Raw genomic sequence first — 19,565 nt, 5'->3', positions numbered from 1 at the left:
AAAGTGGACTCCCACAATGATTCTTTAACATCAAATAAGCCTAGTATTTCATAAAAAACTCCACAAGGAGGTCAACTAATTGACTATTCAATTTTGGTGTGTTCAGTAAAAGTGAAGCATTTTGTGAATGGGTCATTAGAATTTAATCTCTCTTTGGCACAATGTTTACACACATCCACTGCCAACTATAACCAGTGTAGCACCGAAGATTCTTTCTAATCCTGACAACATGCCGTGCTTCAAGAAGTGATCTCACTGCAAGACTGTTCAAAATAAAAATTCCCACGAAAAGATAAAAGTTTCCATCATTGCCTTTGGAAGAGAGAAAGGAAAAGTAATCCAAAATTAGCAAGATTTATATCTGTACATAACAAGGGGCTGGGATTTATCCTACACAAACTCCTATGACTAAACACAGCTTTGGAAATAGTTTGACCTCATCGTCATGCATTTTAAAGGCTCCGTTCTTTACCATGTTCGATGACATTTGTTTGAAAGTCTTAAAATATTTTCATAAAAGAGCACTGACTGAAATCTTAGAGGAGATCTGTCTTGGAGTCTGAAATAATATCTTATTGCAAAAGCTGGGGGAATTATGAAGATTTTTTCTATTGGAGGTGGAATTTATATCATATAAGCATTTTTAGGAGCATTAAATAGAAAGACTTCTTTCAGACTGTTCGGTTCTGAAGTAATCCATTTATTTCTCTGCAACTAAAGGCTACTTGGCCCATTGGATACATACTAGCCCGAGAGGCACAATTCCACCAGATCCATTTTTCCCCTTAATTCCCTGTACTGCCTCAATATCCACTCTCAGGTATTTGTCAGCTCCCCTGTGAACCTTTTTTTTTTGCCAGTTCCTTACTACTGGTGGTAATGTACAGCAGGTTATTAACCAAACAGCATCTGGGAGGAAACAAGAGCCCTCAGTGGAAACCATGCACTCACACAATGTGTGTGCAAACTCGGTGCAGACTGCACCCAAGGGCAAGGATCAAACATAGAACCCTGCACTTGTGAAGTGAGTCCTGTCGAATATTGGAAGGCTCAGAAAGAGTGAACATGGAGAGGATATTTCCTATAGTGGGTGAGTCCAGTACCAGGGAACACTATCTCAGAATAGAAGGATGTCCCTTTAGAACAGAGATGAAGAAGAATTTCTTTAGCCAGAGGGGTGGTGGATCTGTAGAATTCATTACCACAGGCAGATGTAGAGGCCAGGTCTTTGGGTATATTTAAAGTGGAGGTTGATAAGTTCTTGATTAGTCAGGGTATCAAAGGCTATGGGGAGCAGGGTGGAGAATGGGGTTGAGAGGGATAATGAATTAGCCATGCTAGAATGGTGCAGCCGACTCGATGGCCCAAATGGCTAAATTCTGCTCTTATGTCAACAACATTAACAATTGGTATTAACTATTAGAACTCTGAACAGGAAGTGGACCTTTAGCCACTGTGTTGTACAGAACTAATAAGGGTAATGACACCTAGTCCTCTTCTGTCTCCACATGTCCAAATCCTTCCATTCTTCACACAATGATCTACATATTTAAGAGTCTCTTAAATGCCTCTATTGGAAACCTTTTTAATACTTTTTAATAACACTTTTTAAAAGATTTGTACTTTTTAGCAACTTCGTGTATTTTTCACAGTACGCGGTAGATCATTCCCACTCACTGGCAGAAAACTGTATAGCAGCAAAATTAACGGTTTAACACCTTTCTCATTTTTCATTGGCTAAGTATTAGCACATTATCCACGTGATGTGATCGTTGTAATTATGTAACCTAGTTTATTTCTATCTCAGGAATCTTTCTTATCTTATTATAAAAGCAATCGATTTTTCAGAGGAGCCATCTTTATTCCTTTGTCTTCCCATCAATACACTTCTTAGCATCGTTTCCCAGCTCTTTATTTAGTTTTCTTAGTATTTGTATGGTTATTCTAAAATAAACTGAAAGCTTGGACTTAAGACTGCTCATCATTCCTGACACCCGGAAGAACCCTAAAGATAAGAAAATCAACAGGGATCCAACACCTGATTGTAACTGCCTGTAAGGCTAGTGCTGGCTGCACATTTCAAGCACCCACCACTCTCCATGTAAAAAAGAAATGTCCTGCACATCTCCTTTCAAGTCTACTTCTCTCACCTTAAATTCAGGTCCTCTAGTATTAGACATTTTAGCCCCTGGGGGGAAAAAAAAGATCCCATCTGTATACTCCATCTATGCCCACCCCCCCACAAATCTTTTAAACCTCTATCAATTCTCCCCTCAGCCACTCTACATAAAACAACCTTAGCTTGCCCAGTCTCTGCTTATAGCGCTTGCCCACTAATCCAGGCCACATCCTGGCACATGGAGGATAGAAAAAAGAAGGGCAATGTGACACAGGAAGGTTAGATTGATTTTGGAGTAGGTTAAAAGGTCAGCACAACATTATGGGCCAAAGGTCAAATACTGCTGTATGTTCTTTGGCGCCTGTGTCTGTATAATATATTATGATATACAAAGTCAAAAACAAATTTCACAGAATATAGGACTTTAAAACACAGTATAGGCTCTTCAGCTAATGATGTTGTGCCTGAACTTTAATTAATGAATTAACTTTTGAGATTCAGTGCACAACAGGCCGTTCAGGCCCCTTGAGCCACGCCGCTCGGCAATCCCCCGATTTAACTCTAGCTTAATTACAACGACCAATTAACCTACCAACCAGCATGTCATTGGACTGTGGGAGGAAACTCACACGGTCACGGGGAGAATTACAGACAGTGGTGGGAACCGAACCTGGGGCTGCTGGTACTGTAAAGCATTGTGCTGACCGCTGAGCTACCATGCCACCCCCACTCTACAGTCTCAACAACACACTCTACAATCAATCTAGCCCTTCCCTCCCATGTAGCCCTTCAATTTTTCTTTCATCCATATGCCTATCTAAGAGACCCTTAATTATTCCAGTGCATCTGCATCGACCATTACACCAAGCATTGCAGGTTCTACATGTAAGGGGGTTTCTTCTTTTGTGGGTTTTTTTTGTGTAAGGGGGTTCTTTTGTTACTGCATATGTTAATCAAAATGGCTTCTTTGTTTTGTTAAAAGTAGGAATGCTTCTTTTTTGTGATAAATGCTTTCTCTCGCAGTTTGTTTAGGTTAGAATTTACTGATAATGAGAATTGCATTCATTTGTTAACCAGTTGGGATTAATGTTATTCTCTCTCTTCTGGGTCTGTAAACTAGTGTTGGTGGGCTTTTGGGGAGTTGGCGCAAGGGGGTGAGAGAGAGAGGACGCGATGCTGTAAGCTGGGTGACAGAATGGACCCCGAGCGGGGGTCAGAGGCCAGGAGGTTCAGTGAGGAGAGGAGACGAAGACAGACGTGCCGGGGGTGCTTGGTTGATCACTTCAGGTGGTCCTGAGCTGCAAGTCGAGGAGTTCGGAGGGGATCGAATGGTGGCCAGAAGACTTCGTTAATTGAGCTCCAATGGTTGTACACGAAGTGGTTTGGACTTTGATAAGTTTTTGTGCCTTTTCTTTATTTTCTTTTCCTTCATATATACCGTATCATTATTAATCACTTAGTTTTAGTAATCTCTATAAAGCGTAATCATTTAATCGCATATGGTGTACTGTCTGTTATTTGGCGGGGTGGGGACATCACACAGCATCCACACGAGCCCGAGGCTAGCCAGGGGGTTACATATACATTCACCCCCTCTCAGTGTGAAAAACATACCCTTGACATCCCCACTCATACCTTCCCCCAATCTCCTCAAAATTATGCCCTCTCGTAGTCATCAAACGTTATTTTGCAAGTAGCTTGGGTACAATTTCCCATCTGCCATTTTCAGAATCCTCTCCTTCTGTTCTAATATCTTACGCCTTGCACCTGTATCATGCACAGGGATCCAAAATGGCCTAAAGTTACCTCATTCCCCCAAGCCCTGCACAATCCCAATGGCAATCAAAAATAGAAGCCTACATCGACTGTAACCTTTGGGCTGCAGATCCGGTTTCACAGTTCGACAGGAAGCAGTACAGTGGTGTTAATGAGCAACGCTCCTATAGAATACCTTTGACTAGCGTGTGTTTATCTGTTGGGGACGAACGAGCAAGGACACGAAGGCTCGGCCACACTTTGTCGAGGCGTTCTTGTTCCACCTTAAGAGAAAGAAAAGTTCATTAAGCAAATTACACAGTCGGAATCAGTTTTAATATCACTGGCATTCGTTGTGAAATTTGCTGTTATGCAGCAGCAGTACAGTGCAAAACAAAATATACTGTAAATTACAGTAAGAAATATATACCTAAAAGATTAAACAAGTAATTTTAAAAAAGAACAAAAATCGTGTAGTGTTCATGGGTTCATTGTCCGTTCAGAAACCTGATGGCAGAGGGGAAGAAGTTTTTCCTAAAATTGTTTGGATAATTGCCAGCTCATAAATCCGATAGTGGAGGAGGAGAAGAAGCTGTTCCCAACATGTTGACTGTACTCCTTCAGGTCCCTGTACTTCCCAACTGATCGCAGTAATGAGAAGAGAGCATGTCTTGGGTGATGGGGGTCCTTAATGATAGATTTTTTTTTACTGAAAGCATTGCTGATTATAGGTTTGATTTAGTAAACAAACTCAAATACTTATTTCCCTACTAGTTTGTGCTCTCTGAAATTGCCCTTTTAAAAGCAACACTTCTCCACGTTCATGTCAGGTTAATGGAGAAGTGATCATGGGTTTTCATAGTCATACAGCAGAGAAACAAGCTCTTTGGACCACTTCAAAGTCAAAGTAATTTTATTATCAAAATACATATATGTCATCCTATTCTACCTTGAGATTTATTTCCTTACAAGTATTTACAGGAAAATAAAGAAATACAATAGAATTCATGAAAAGCCACAGGTAAAACCATACACTTTAGGCTGACAAAACCAATTGTGCAAGAGGAAAACTGTGTTAATAAAAAATAAATACATAATCTGAGAATATGATCTGTAGGTTGTGCAGTCAGTTCAGAGTTGAGGTCAACCATGTCAACTCTGACAAACTTCTATTGATGTACAGTGAAGAGTATCCTGAACAATTGCATCATGGCCTGGTGTGGATACACCAATGCTTGGGAACACTATCTGCCCCCACATGTTCATGAACAATGGCGCAGAGGTGAAGATGGTTGAATGAATGAATGATCTTTATTATCGTCATTATACATAGGTACAATGAAACTCTGTTTGGCTTCCTCTCAGGCAATCAAACAAAGTGGCAGATAAAAACAAAACAGTAATAGGTAATAGAAAAACAGTATTAAATAGATAAGTAGCAGAAAATAAGTTACAGCAGCACTAGAATGTCACAATAATGCACAAAGTGCCGTTAGTGCAAGTATTTGAGTCCTTGTGTGTGCTCACAGTTTCAGTCATTGTTCTGTGGGAGTGGTGTGATGGAGGCCACAGCTCTGGGGTAGAAGCTGTTCCTCAGTCTATTTGTTCTCATTTTAGTGTCCTGAACCTTTTGCTGGATGGCAGCAGGTCAGACAGGGAGTGGCCGGGGTGTGTGGTGTCTCTGGTTATGCTGATTGCTTTCCTCCTGAGTCTGCTGGAATGGATGGTGTCCAGTCCTGGGAGCTCCATCCTGACAATTCGCAGAGAGCTTCATGTTCCAAGGTGAAAACATTACCAACAGTTTGTCCTGCTCTAACCTTGATCAATTTTTATTGGTGTGCGATTGGAATGATCCTTTCTGGATGCATCACGCCTATTTTGAACTATTCATTTAATTTTCTTTTGCAACTTACAGTAACATTTTAGTCTTGCACTGTGGTGGTTGTCCGCCATGTCAGATGATAACAAGAGGCCTGTGCGGGAGAGTTTTTAAAGTGGAGAACCCATTGCACTGAGACAGTTTCACTCTCTTGACTTCAGATGTCCAGTGGTATGGACAAGTGTCACAAACTGGGGACTTCCTTGGTTGCAGTGGACAACCATGACGTCTTCTGTGCCTTGTCATGTCCTTCCCTCTCCAAGGAGCGTTGCAGAGCCACCTTCCTGGCTGTTGGATCTCACTGTAGATCCTATCCGCCCAGTCTGCTGAAGCTGACTTCACACGCTGGGCCAGGCATGTCCCAACCTCACCGGGGTCTGAGGCCGACGGCTTCCCTTGCCTGCTTAGCCCGTCAAAGCAGTTTACCAGAGTGTGGCCGCTGTCACATGCAAACAGGTGAGAGCCGAGTGTCCGAGGGGGACCAAAGGTGAGTGAGCTGCCCCAGAATGGACACGACAAGCCCCTTCACCAGAGGTGCTACCCCTCCCTGGACTCCCCTTTCACTGTACTGCAGCCACAAAACAACAAATTTCACATCTTATGTCAGGGATAATAAACCTGATTCTAAACATTACAGATGGATGTTTCTGTTACATGAAAGAACCTTCCCAAAAAACTCAGAAATTCAGGCTTGTGCCCAAATCTCAGTTATTGCAATGTTTCTGGTGTGGTTCCAACTTCGAGTATATCTGCTGCCACTAGGGTTCACTGCTGCTGACATTTCATTGCTTAGAACGGATTTGGAGTCTAGTCAGCAGTTCGGAGCCTCATACCTAAGAAAGGATGAGACAGGAGGTTGATCTCGGGAATGACAGGGTTAATATATGAGAAGCTCTGGGTCTGTGCTTGCTAGAATTTAGAAGAATGAGGGGAGATCTCATTGAAACCTATCGAATGTTGTAAGGCCTATAAAAAGTGGATGTGCAGAGGATGTTCCCAATAAATGGAGAGTCATGAGGCAATGACGTCCCTTTAGAACAGAGATTTTGAGGAATTTCTTTAGCCAGAGGGTAGTGAATCTGTGGGATTCGCTGACTTCGACAGTTATGGAGGTCAAGTCGTTGGGTATATTTGAAGTGGAAGGTGATATGCTTTTGATAAGTAGGTTGTCAAAGGTTCCAGGGAGAAGGCAGGAGAATGGGGTTGAGAGGGAAAGTGAGTCTGCCGTGATGGAATGGCGGTGCAGACTCGATCGGCTGATGGCTCCTATTAATATGGTCTTTATTACCACAGCAACAAGACAAGGAGTCTCCTTCCAGTCAACACCAGCTTGCTAACTCCACAAAGTGACATTGAGAGACAGAGACTGACATTCACCTCAGTCACAACTTAATCAAAATTGCTTCAGAGAGGTATTGACAGGTCATCAGACACTTCCAGGAAGGAAAGGGATTGGCCATGGCTAGACACTAAAGACCTAGGGATATAATGTTCCCTTGAATGCACCAATATGAATGGGTATATTTTTATCAACAGAGTGTGGATTACACCTCATGCAAATTTTGAAAGGCTTCACTTTGGCTTCTGCAGATGAAGAATGCAGGTGATTGGAGTGCTGGAACTGCTTGCAGAACAGGTTATTCACCTGTAAAAGGAGAGGTCAAAGCACTTGTTTCCGAGATGGGGAATGCGTCATCGAAGGTCGGAGGTCGAGCCACCGATCTGCTCACTAGCTGGTATAATGCTTGCAATGTGATATCAAGGCAGTACTGTACATTATTTCGAGTCAACCACACAAAGTGCTGGGCTGGAGGAACTCAACAGGTCAGGTAGCATCTATGAAAAGGAATAAAGATGTTTTGACTGTCCTGATAAAGGGTTTCGGCCCAAAACATTGACTGCTTGTTCCTCTCCGTAGATGCTGCCTGACCTGCTGAGTTCCTCCAGCACTTTCTGTGTTACTCTGAATTTCCAGCATCTGCAGAATCTCTTATGTTTACGATGTCTTTATGCAATTCCTCTTCTCGATACCGCAACAAGGTTGCATCTCAAAATGCGCTGGTGCACAGAATGGCGATAATGCAGTAGAAGCCTGGATCTCAGTACAGAATCACTAAACTGAGAAAAAGGAAAAAAAAATGAGTGCCCAGGAATGGAAAAGTCTACAGAAAAAGCCTTGTCCATCACAGGTCAAGCCCACTCTGCCTCTGAGCACATCTACATGGAACACTGCCACAAGAAAGCAGCATCCATCATCAAAAGACCCCACCATACAAACCATACAAAATGCTGGAGGAACGCATCAAGACTGCTGAACGGTCTCGGCCCGAAATGTCCACTGTACTCTTTTCCACAGATGCTGTTTGGCCTACTGAGTTTCTCCAGCATTTTGTGTGTGTGGCTTGGACTTCCAGCATCTACAGATTCTCTCTTGTTTGTGATCATAAAGACCATGCTCTCTTCTCTCTGCTACCATCAGGTACAGGAGCCTTGGGTGTGACACTACTTGGTTCAGGACAGTTACTACTCTTTAACCAACAAGCGTGGATAACTTCACTCACCTCAACTCTGAACCGATTCCACTTTCAAGGACTCAACAACTCATGTTCTCGGTATTATTTATCTGCACAATTTCTTTTCTTTAGCACACTTGCTTGTTTGTTGGTCTTAATGTGCATTTTTTCATAAATTTTGGTGGCGGGGTGGAGATATCTCTCCACCAAAGGTAGTGTAAGACACTCCTTTCCTCCACTAGCCTGCAGGTCACCCTTGGGCAAGGTGTAGCACCTGCTTAGCCCCGCGATCAGGGTGACGTGGAGCCTTGGGAGCAGGTGGTGGATGGTCGTTTAAGCAGCTGGTGCACATCACAAGTCCTGGTTATGTGACCACTGACTCCAGGCAGACAATCTCTGACGAGTACTCATAATGGCCGGGGTCACCCGTCTTGTAAAGACACTGCCCAGAAGAAGGCAATGACAAACCTCTTCTGTAGAGACACTTGCCAAAAACAATTATAGTCATGGACAGACCATGATCACCTATGTTACACGACATTGCACATAAAGGTGATGCTGATTTCATAAGTTGATAGAACATAGAACATTCCAGCAAATTACAGGCCTTTGGCCCACGATGTTGTACTGTCCCTTTTAACCTACTCTAGAACAATAAATTTTATTGTATTTCCTTAGTTTCCTGCAAGTGTCTGCAAGGAAACCAATCTCAGGATAGTATTTGGTGACATATGCACTTTAATAATAAATTTACTTTGACTTTGGAAACATCCTTGCACACACAGAATTGAAAGCAAAGCAATCTAGAGTTAAAAATATTTCAGCAGAACGTCAGTATTTTTCAATTATTCAGAGGCAGGTGATGTAATGAAATTAGATGACGAGCTGCTCTGGTAATGACACAAATTTCCATCCTTCCTGTTGAGAGCCCTTCACTTGCGAGGGAATTCCTGTTGCTAACTCACTGAAAACACTGTGGCAGGCAGCTACCAGGAGACATGACTCAGTCATTCCAGTTTTAGATCATCAGTCTCCCAATGCACTTGTCTTCGCATTGAACACAGAACATTGGACAGTAAAGCACTGGGCAGGCCATTCGGCCCAAAAAGTTGTGCTGACCTTGATGCTAATTTATGTTCTTCCAGTGTATAAAATCCGCTCGTTCCCTTTATATTCATGTATCTAAAATCCTCTTAAACTCCACCAAACTGCCACCCGTAACGCATTCCAGGCCTTTATATTCAGGGATTCGATTCCTGCAGCTTTCTGTAAAGAAAATGCACCTTGCATGGGTTTCCTCCAGGAATACCATCTTCCTCCCACATTCCAAAAGTCATATTGGACAGGATTAGTGAGTTATGGGTATGCTACATTGGCATCGGAAGTGTGGCAGTACAGACCTTGCTTGTTCCATATCTGTCCATCACCCACACACTCCTCCCACTGGGTCCTCCCCCCCCACTGTTCCCATCTGTCCATCACCCACACACTCCTCCCACTGGGTCCCCTCCCCCCACTTTCTGTCTGTCCATCACCCACACACTCCTCCCACTGGGTCCCCTCCCCCCATTGTTCCCATCTGTCCATCACCCACACACTCCTCCCACTGGGTCCCCTCCCCCCACTGTTCCCATCTGTCCATCACCCACACACTCCTCCCACTGGGTTCCCTTCCCCCCACTGTTCCCATCTGTCCATCACCCACTCACTCCTCCCACTGGGTCCCCTCCCCCCACTATTACCACCTGTCCATCACCCACACACTCCTCCCACTGGGTCCCCTCCCTCCACTGTTCCCATCTGTCCATCACCCACACACCCCACCCACTGGGTTCCCTTCCCCCCACTGTTCCCATCTGTCCATCACCCACACACTCCTCCCACTGGGTCCCCTCCCCCCACTTTCTGTCTGTCCATCACCCACACACTCCTCCCACTGGGTCCCCTCCCCCCATTGTTCCCATCTGTCCATCACCCACACACTCCTCCCATTTGGTCCTCTCTTCTCCCACTGATCCAATCTGCCCTCCCCAACTCCCTTATTTGATCCCTCGCTCCGCCTTCCTCTCCAATCAGATCCCAGCACCTCACTCTGTATGTGGAGCAACATCTCACATTCCATCCAAGTAGTCTCTAACTTGATGGCATATCTCTAACGTTCAGTAATTTTCCTCCTCCCCCTTCCTTCTTCCACTGTAGGTTCTCTCCTTCCTTCTTCTTCCACTGTAGGTTCTCTCCGCAGGTTTTCGTTGTGTGCTCTGGTTTCCTTCCACAGCCCGAAGATGTTCAGATTAGCAGCTTAATTGGCTGTAACTGGGCGGAGAGGGATTGTTGGGCCAGAATGGCCTGTTACCGTGCTGTATCCCTAACAGGGACAGCAAAAGGGATGTGGGCAAAATGCAGGCAAACATGACCAGCATGGACAGCCTGAATGAGTTAGGCCAGGGGGCCTCTGTCTGTACTGCATAACTCCAGGACCTGCTCAACACTGAATACCTAGGAAGGAACTTCAAAATGTTCCATTGTTTCATCTTCAGAATATTTACAACACAGAGCTACCCATGCAAACCAACAACCTTGCAATATCCTTCCCTGAACCTGCGAGGTATTTACATCACAGCACACTATCTATTATTGCAAGAACTGAAGGAAGTTCTGACACCAGAGGGTGCACGGTCTAGCTGAGAGTGTGCAATTTCAAAAGGAGATGAGTGAGACAAGTTATTTTTGTTTAAAAGAAAATAATCTTGGGTAACTGAAAAGTTCAAAGTAAATTTTTTTAAAAATCAAAGTTCACATATGTCACCATATACTACCCTGAGACCCATTTTCTTACAGATATAAAGAAACACAATAGAATAATTGAAAAAAACACCATGAGGGCAGGACTTCAGGATTTGCTATACTCAAACCACTCCACCTTGCAGGATGGCTGCTTCAGCCAGGGTGAGGGAAATCAGACCCACAGATGGTGCTGGAGGCAGATGTGATGGAGAGGCTCTTAAGTAAATCTGCAGAGAATGGAGGCATGTGGACATTGTGCAAATCAGGGGTTCCCGAACGTTTTTTTATGCCATGGACCTCTACCGTTAACTGAGGGGTCTGTGGACCCCAGGTAGGGAATTCCTAAAAGGATTAATATGCTTAGGCCTTTACTTACTGGAGCAAGGGTTCCCAACGTTTTTTTGCCAAGGGTCACCACCATTAACGAAGAGGTCCATGGACCCCAGGCTGGGAACCCCTGTACTAGATTAATGGATGAAAGAAAAATGGAGGATTATGGGGTAAGTAGGAGGAAGGGCTACATTTATCGTGAAGTAGGTTAAAAAGTCGGTACACAATTGTGAGCTGAAGGGCCTGTATTGTGCGGTACTGCTCTATTAATTAGATTGGCACAACATCCTAGCCCGAGGGGCCTGTTCTTGCACTGTACTGTTCTATAGACTATGATCTATTAGCTCAACACAACGTTGTAGACAGAAAGGCTTGTACGATGCAGTACTGTTCTGTATTCTTAGCTGGGCACAACATCATGGGCTGAGGAGCCTGTTCCAGTGCTGTTCCCTTCTGTGTTGTGGACACCTTCGGATTGCTGGAAGTTTACAAGTGACTGTGGTAATCGGGTTCATTGTGACAAACAGTGGCTTCATGGTTTTTCCCGTAGCTACCTGTGACGTTTGTGGGCCTGATTCACCTAACCCTGTCCGGTGAGGCCGTCCCACAAGGTGGAGAGGCCTGTGAATGGAAAATCCTGACATCCTACCCTCCACAGTCCTGATCACTTCCTGAGCTTTGCTGCTACTAAAGGCTTTTGTAACTACTTTTAAATGTCACTTATCAGACATACTCCAAAAGATTTAAGTAATCAGAACAAAGAAATACACTCAATGGCCACTTTATTAGGTAAATCTCTCGTTAATGTAAATACCTAATCAACCAATCATGTGGCAGCAACTCAGTGCATAAAAGCATGCAGACATGGTCAAGAGGTTCAGTTGTTGTTCAGACCAAACATCAGAATGGGGAAGAAATACGATCTAATTGACTTTGACCGTGAGATTATTGTTGGTGCCAGACAGGGTGATTTGAGTATCTCAGAGACTGCTGACGTCCAGGGATTTTCACCCAAAACATTCTCTAGAGTTTACAGAGAATGGTACAATAAACAAAAAAAACACGCAGTCAGCAGTAGTTCTGTCGGCAAAAACACTTCGTTAATGAGAGAGGAGAATGGCCAGACTGGTTCGAGCTGACAGGAAGGCGACTGTAACTCAAATAACCACGCGTTACAACAGTGGTGTGCAGAAGAGCATCTCTGATTGCACAACGTGTCAGACCTTGAAGTGGATGGGCTACAGCTGCAGAAGACTATGAACTATACACTAGGTGGCCACTTTATTAGGAACAGGAGGTATCTGATAAGGTGAATGATGAGTGCATAAGCTAAAATGTTGTCAAATGATGGAGCAGGCTCAATGGGTCCAATGGCTTACTCTTGCTTCTAATTCACAAACATAGGACTGAAACGTAGAACAGTAAAGCACAGGAACAGGCGCTTCATCCTACAATGTCTGTGCTGAACATAGTGCCAGTTGAAACTAAATTCCATCTACCTGCACCTGATCCAGATCGCTCCATTCCCTACATATTCATGTGTCAACCTAAACACTACGTTTCTGCTTGCACCACCATCCCTGGTAGCCAGTTCCAGGCATCGACCTCTCCAGTTGAAGCACATCAGCACAAGGATGGCTCAATAGGTTACAACTTTTGGGCTTCAAGTAAGATGGCAGCAGGTTTGCACACAGCAGCCTCTTGGGAGCCAACCAAAAGTGTTTTTTGCCTTTTTAAAACATCTTTTTGCGATTGCAGGACAATGCCGAACATTAATAACTTCAGGTTCTGCCAGTCTAACCCATCAGTGGGCAGTTCGCTGCCGTTGAAGCTGGACTTGGTGTGGACTGCGTTACTGTCTGCTTCAGGAAGGCATTGGACTTCCTGCGCAAAGGTGGCGTGTAGTCTGCCAACGAGTGATTGTCTCGGACGTTACTCTTGCAAGACCTTGTTGGACACTGGTAATGTAAAGTGCTGCAAGTCTGTTTCCCTTGTTTATTGGGGAGACAGAGAGCAGGGGAGCTGCGTCGCCTTGGTTGTAGCAAGGACTAAGGCCTCAAGCCATAGGCCTGACTAGTGAGTGTAGCAGTCCAGGAGAGGAGATGCCGGAGGTGGTGTAGCAGAGCGTCCATGCTGGGCAGTTTCTTCAGTGTTCGATCAGTGGAATGGCAAGCTGGATTACATGTGAGCATGCATTCATCTGCTGGCTGCTGAGAACTGCTTGTTCTTGCCGATAACACCCATGCACCACCAATTTACAAGACATGTCACTCAGATACTTGGCCTATATATATATTTTTTGTGGGACTATTATTTCTTAGCTATCATATATATGCTACATGTGGCTTGTACTATGTATGACTGTTAGTACTGTGTTTTGTATCTTGGTACTGGAGGAACTTTGTTTCGTTTGGCTGTATTAATGGGTATTCATGTATGGTTCAATGATAATTAAACTTGAACCTGAATTTATTCTCTGGAGTGTAGGAGAATGAGGGGGAGATTTGACAAAAGCTCACAAAATTTTGAGGGGTACAATTAGGGTAAATGCAAGTAGGCTTTTTCCGCTGAGGTTGGGTGAGACGAGAGCTAGAGGTCGTAGGTTTGGGGTTGAAGGTGAAATACTTATGGGAACACAAGAGGGAATTTCTTCACTCAAGAGTAAGGTGCAAATGTGGAATGAACTGTCAGCAGAAGTAGTGGATGCGGGTTCAATTTCAACATTTGGAAAGTACATGGAAGGAACCAGACAGAATAAGGGTTTTGCATGGATTAGATGGGCCAAAGGGCCTGTTTCTGTGCTGTAGTGCTCTATAATCTATGATTTAAGAGAATCATAGATTATAATCTATAATCTATCTGTTTAGGAGAAGTTTGGACAAGTACATAGATGGGAGGTATATGGAGGGCTATGGTCCAGATGGAACTAGGCAGAATAAGTTTGGCATGGACTAGATGGACTGAAGGGTCTGTTTCTGTGCTGTAGTGCTCTATGGCTCTAATCGCCCAGCACAGTGTTATCTTTGTCCCACCATACCTCTCCTTTCTCGTTGCGAATCAGGCGATTGAACTCCTTCCCTTCCAGACACAGGAAGTCCTCTCCCGGGTGGATGATGCCGCATTTGGTGGCAATGGCACGAGCAGTGTTAATGTTGTCTCCCGTCACCATTCGCACCGTTATCCCAGCTCGCTGACATTTCGTTATGGCATCTGGAACCTGCAAAGGCAGTCAGCCAATTTACAGTGAATAAATTAGGTAGAGGCACACTGCAGTCATTAACGCAGAATACTGCATAATACAAAGAAGAACATGAAAACAACACAATTCACAAAATTTGCTAAATATCAATTTCACTAAATCAGATAAAGTTGCAAGACATTGAAAAGAGTGGCACCTTTCCCATCCTTTCCTTGACAGCATCTGTACGGGCAGAGGGATGGTCAATGGACAGCCAGGACTCAGAGCGCAGAGTGAAGATGGCCAGTTTAGAGAGGTGAGAGGGAGGGTGGGGGAGAAATACAGTGAGAGAGGAAACTGAATCCATGGGGCATACTGTACTGTGCAAAAGCCCTAGGCACATACGCATAGCTGGGGTGCCTAAGACTTTTGCTCAGTACTGCCTTTGTCAACGTGGAGCAGAGAGCAAGTTTGTAAATCTGGCGGAAGCAAAGGATATTGGGAATGGTGAGAGCAGAGCGCCGCGGGATGGGTGAGGGACAGGTGGCAGAGAAGGAATACCAGGGGCAGAGGCTGGCACAGGTGCAGACACACCCAGTCCTGGGACACCAGGCAAGGTCATTTGATTCCAAACAATTGGTTTATTCATCATTACAGGATGTCTCTCTGGTGCTTTCTGCTCCCTCCCCTCTCCTTTTCCCAACCATGATTCCCCTCTCTATGTCCCCTTCCCACTCTCAGTCCACGATAGAGACCCAGATCAGAATCAGGTTTATTATCATCACATAAGTCATGATTTTTTTGTGGCAACAATACAGTGCAATACATAAAATTATTACAGTCCTGAGCAAATGTCTTAGGCACCCTAGCTATATATATGTGCCTAAGACATCTGCACAGTACAGTAGTAGCAGCAGAATCAGGCCATTCAGCCCATCGAATCAGTCCCACCATTCAATTATAGCTGATTTATTTTTTCAGACTTCTCTCCATAACCTTTGAAGTCCTTACTAATCGAGGATCTATCAATAGCCACTTTAAATACACCCAGTGACCTGGCCTGCACAGCCGTCCCTAGATTGATGGTGGAAGTGGGAGTGAAACGCAGGGGGAATGAGTTACCTGAAAATAGAAAATTCAGCCTTCTTACCACAGACTATCCATGTGGAAATCTGAGGTGCTGGGTATGCAAGTCTACCTTGGCGTCAGCAAGGCAAGGGAGAGACAGGTCAGCGTACAAATGGGAGTTATGATGGCAACCAGGTCAGGATGATCAGCCTCTCCAAGGTTAGAACATTAGAACTAGGAGCAGGAGTCGGTCACCTGGCCCATTGAGCCAGCTCTCTTATCCAGTAAGATAATGGCTGATCCAGTCATAGGCTCAGCTCCACCTATCTGCCACCACTCTCAGTGTAATAAAACTTGCCCTGTACATCTCATTTAAACATCCCCCCCCCCCCCGCACCTTAAAGCCATGCCCTCTAATATCGAACATTTCCACCCTGGGAAAATGCCTCTGACTGTCTACCCTATCTCTGCTTCTCACTATTTTCTAAACTTGGGCAGCATAGTGGTTAGCACAACGCTTTACAGTACTAGCAACCTGGGTTCAATTCCTGCGCTGCCTGTAAGGAATTTGTACGTTTTCCCCGTGACAATGTGGGTTTCCTCCGGGGGCTCTGGTTTCCTCCCACAGTCCAAAGGCATATCGGTTGGTAAGTTAATTGGTCATTGTAAATTGTGATTAGGCGGGGGATTAAAGCAGGGAATTGCTGGGTGGCGAGTAGCTTAATAAATAAATAAATAAAACTTCCCTAGAACCCGTAATTCTCCTGCTATGCAGTATCTGTGTCTTAAATAAATTTAAGGAGCTAGCCTCGGCTGCTTCCCGAGGCAGAGAATTCCTGATTCACTACTCCCAGGGAAAAGCATTTTCTCCTTATGTCCGTCCCAAAACTAATCTAGTTGCTCCGAAACTTGAGCCCACGTCCCCTAGTTCTAATTTCAAATAGTTCAATGGTTCAATTTTATATCAGAAAATGTGTACAGTACACAACCTGGGACTCTTACTCTTCCCAGACAGCCATGGAACAAGAAAGCCCATAGAATGAATGGTAGAAACATCAGAACCCCGAAGCCCTCTTCTTCCTCCCATCCTACAAGCAGCAGAAACATTGACCCTCAACCTCCCTCTCCCCCCACTTGTGCCTGCAGGAGCACCGATTGCAACCCCCCACCATGCAAGCAATAGCAAAAGCCCCCCCCCCCCCCCAAGAGACCTTGATTCAGGGTCCATCAAAACACTACAATCCATAAACCATCACTTTGCTATCTCAGACACTCAAAATGACTTTCTCTATCTAATTGGTAATCAGTTTACCTGATTACCAATCAGTTATCAGTTACCTGAACTGAGGTAGAGTGTAAATACTTTCTTTTGCCTGCCATCCATACAGATAATTTCATTATAACAGTACAAGGGAAAACTAATAACAGAACGCAGACATGATGCTTCACAGTTACAGAGAGAGTGCAGTGCAGATAGACAATATGGTCCAACACCGTGACAAAGTAGATTGTGGGGTCTTATTGTACAAGAAGTTCATTCAATACCTGATGGGAGGAGGGAGAAGTGAGAATGGCCAGGGTGGGAGGGGTCTTTGCCTGCTTATCTTATTTGTCCCTTTCTTAATTTTTTTACATTTCTATAACATTCCTTCTCATTCTTCTGAATTACAGCGAGTATAGTCCCAGGCAACACAATCTCTTCTCATAGGCTAACCCCACCTCATCTCCAGAATCAACCTGGTGAATCTCAGTACCGCCTCCAAAAGCGGCACATCTTTCCTCAAGTAAAGAGACCAGAACTGCAGAGAGTCCTTCGAGGATGGCCCCACTAGTACTCCGACAGATGGATCTTATGGTGTGGTGACCTGAAATGACTGTGGCCTAGCCAGTGTTTTTTGCAGTTTGACCGTGACTTCCCAGTATCCATCATCAAATATCCTCACCACCCAGGCCATGCTCTTCCCTCGCTGCTGCCATCAGGAAGAAGGTACAGGAGCCTCAGGACCCACACCACTAGGTTGAAGAACAGTTACTACCCCTCAACCATCAGGCTCTTGAACATAACAGGGTAACTAAACTCATCTATTGAGATGTTCCCTCAACCAGTGATCCCACTTTAAGGACTCTTTTTATTTAATCTTATTATTTATTTATTGTTATTAATTTATACTTGCATTAGCACAGTTGTCTACTATTCACTACTTGATCTTTCATCAATCCTGTTTACGGTTACCATTCTATAGATTTGCTGAGAATGCTCGCAGGAAAATAAACCTCAGGGTTGGATGTGGTGACAATAAAATTTACTTTGCGTTTTGAACATGTGACAATTGTAACCTAATACCACTGACCACTTGCTATTGACCACCTAAGACTTCATTTGTAAATCACTGAAAAATGCAACTTTTACAAGATGTAAAAGGATCGACCCTTCCCTGCCAACGTATTTAATATCAAACAACTTAAAGTCTATGTCATTAACAAGATAGACTACTGATGTATTTTTCATGCAGACTCAGTAAGTGCTGATGTGATACATTTCACTCTGTCAGAAGCTGGAAACACAAGGCACTACAGAGATGCTGTCCATCACTAGGGACTCTCATGACCCAGTTCATTACTACCATCTCAGCACACTCAACGTTTTAGCTACAGCTTTTTCACTTTTGCGTTGAGAGTCAAGATTCCAAGATTCAAATTTACTTATCACGTGTATACCGAAACGTACAGTGAAATGCATTGTCTGCGTTAACCACCAACACACCCGCGGACGTGCTGTGGGCAGCTCACCAGCGTCGCCACAAATTCTGTTGCCAACTTAGCATACCCACCAGGCTTGGCAGAACAACACAGAACACGACAAGCAACAAAACTACAACAGCAAAACAAGATTTCAGAACAGTCCATGAATACTACCCCACTATTCCTCTTTTTCACTATTTATTTATTTTAAACTTAGGGTAATTTTTATGTCTTGAACTGTACTGCTACCAAAAAACAATAAATTTCACAGAATACGTCAGTGATAGTAAACCAGATCATGATAATAAACTTGACTTTGACATTTGGATCATTGAGAATCATGATCAGAATCAGTTTTAATATCATTGGCATTAAATTTGTTGTTCTGTGACTGCAGTACATTGCAATACGTAATGATTAAAAACATATAAATCACAATATATCACAATAAGAAATATATGTACAGTCGATTCTGATTAATTGGACCATCAGTTAATCAGGGCAGCCCCTTATTTGGGACAACTCTTAAAAGGACAAAGACCAATTGACAAAATAGCCGAGATTCCCTTCGTTTACTTTGGACACTGTGCGGCTTATATGGGGCGGGAGACTGTTTGTGGACAGCTTCTAACGAGCATTACAAGCATGCACTTGTGTGGCTGTTGGACTCTTAACTGAACTTAGAGGGACAAGCTTTTAAATAGCTTCAGTTGCGTGTGTTTCTGTTCAAAAAGCAATGATCTTTGTCACCGATAGTTGGTGAGAAATAAGCAGGAAGACAATTCTGAACTATTTTGCTCACTGCAGTTTCAAACATTCAGGCTTGGAGACGCCAGAAACGGCTGGGAGTGAAAATGAAACTATTTTACTAAATTAATTAGGAATTACGAAGAATTTGAAGGTGTTGACAATCACCTTGAAAGTCTCAATGACGGCAAAGATTCGGAGGATGCAATCATTGATAGCATTGTATAAAGGCAGCCCATTATCTATACTAGGTGTCTGTGCTAATTTTGTTTATCTACAGTCAATCACAAGAAAATGGCAGCATAGAGATACACTGGATGAATTCCTCTGTCGATAACTATTAGGAACTACTACACAGTTTTATAGTCCTGTAGTATTATAATAGTGCTCTAATTAGTTCTGTATTTCATTTAAATACATAATTATTACTCAGACAGTAGATTGCCTTCT

The 19,565-nt window shown here is 43.8% G+C and overlaps 1 protein-coding gene across 9 annotated transcripts in view; it reads right to left on the bottom strand.

The window, feature by feature from the left end:
* Positions 1 to 19,565, bottom strand: part of LOC132380994 (plasma membrane calcium-transporting ATPase 1-like) — a 344,539-nt gene that overhangs the window by 47,384 nt on the left and 277,590 nt on the right. For all 9 annotated transcript variants that reach the window (XM_059950036.1, XM_059950039.1, XM_059950041.1 and 6 more), the window contains 2 exons: positions 14,418 to 14,597; positions 4,071 to 4,158 (listed from right to left, as the gene is read on the bottom strand). In XM_059950036.1, coding sequence (XP_059806019.1) covers positions 4,071 to 4,158; positions 14,418 to 14,597 — 268 coding nt within the window. The remainder of the gene's footprint in view (positions 1 to 4,070; positions 4,159 to 14,417; positions 14,598 to 19,565) is intronic.

Source organism: Hypanus sabinus, chromosome 25 (assembly GCF_030144855.1).
Source record: "Hypanus sabinus isolate sHypSab1 chromosome 25, sHypSab1.hap1, whole genome shotgun sequence".
NCBI lineage: Eukaryota > Metazoa > Chordata > Chondrichthyes > Myliobatiformes > Dasyatidae > Hypanus > Hypanus sabinus.
The sequence above is the reverse complement of the archived record's forward strand: the minus strand, read 5'-3'. Positions and strand labels throughout refer to the sequence as shown.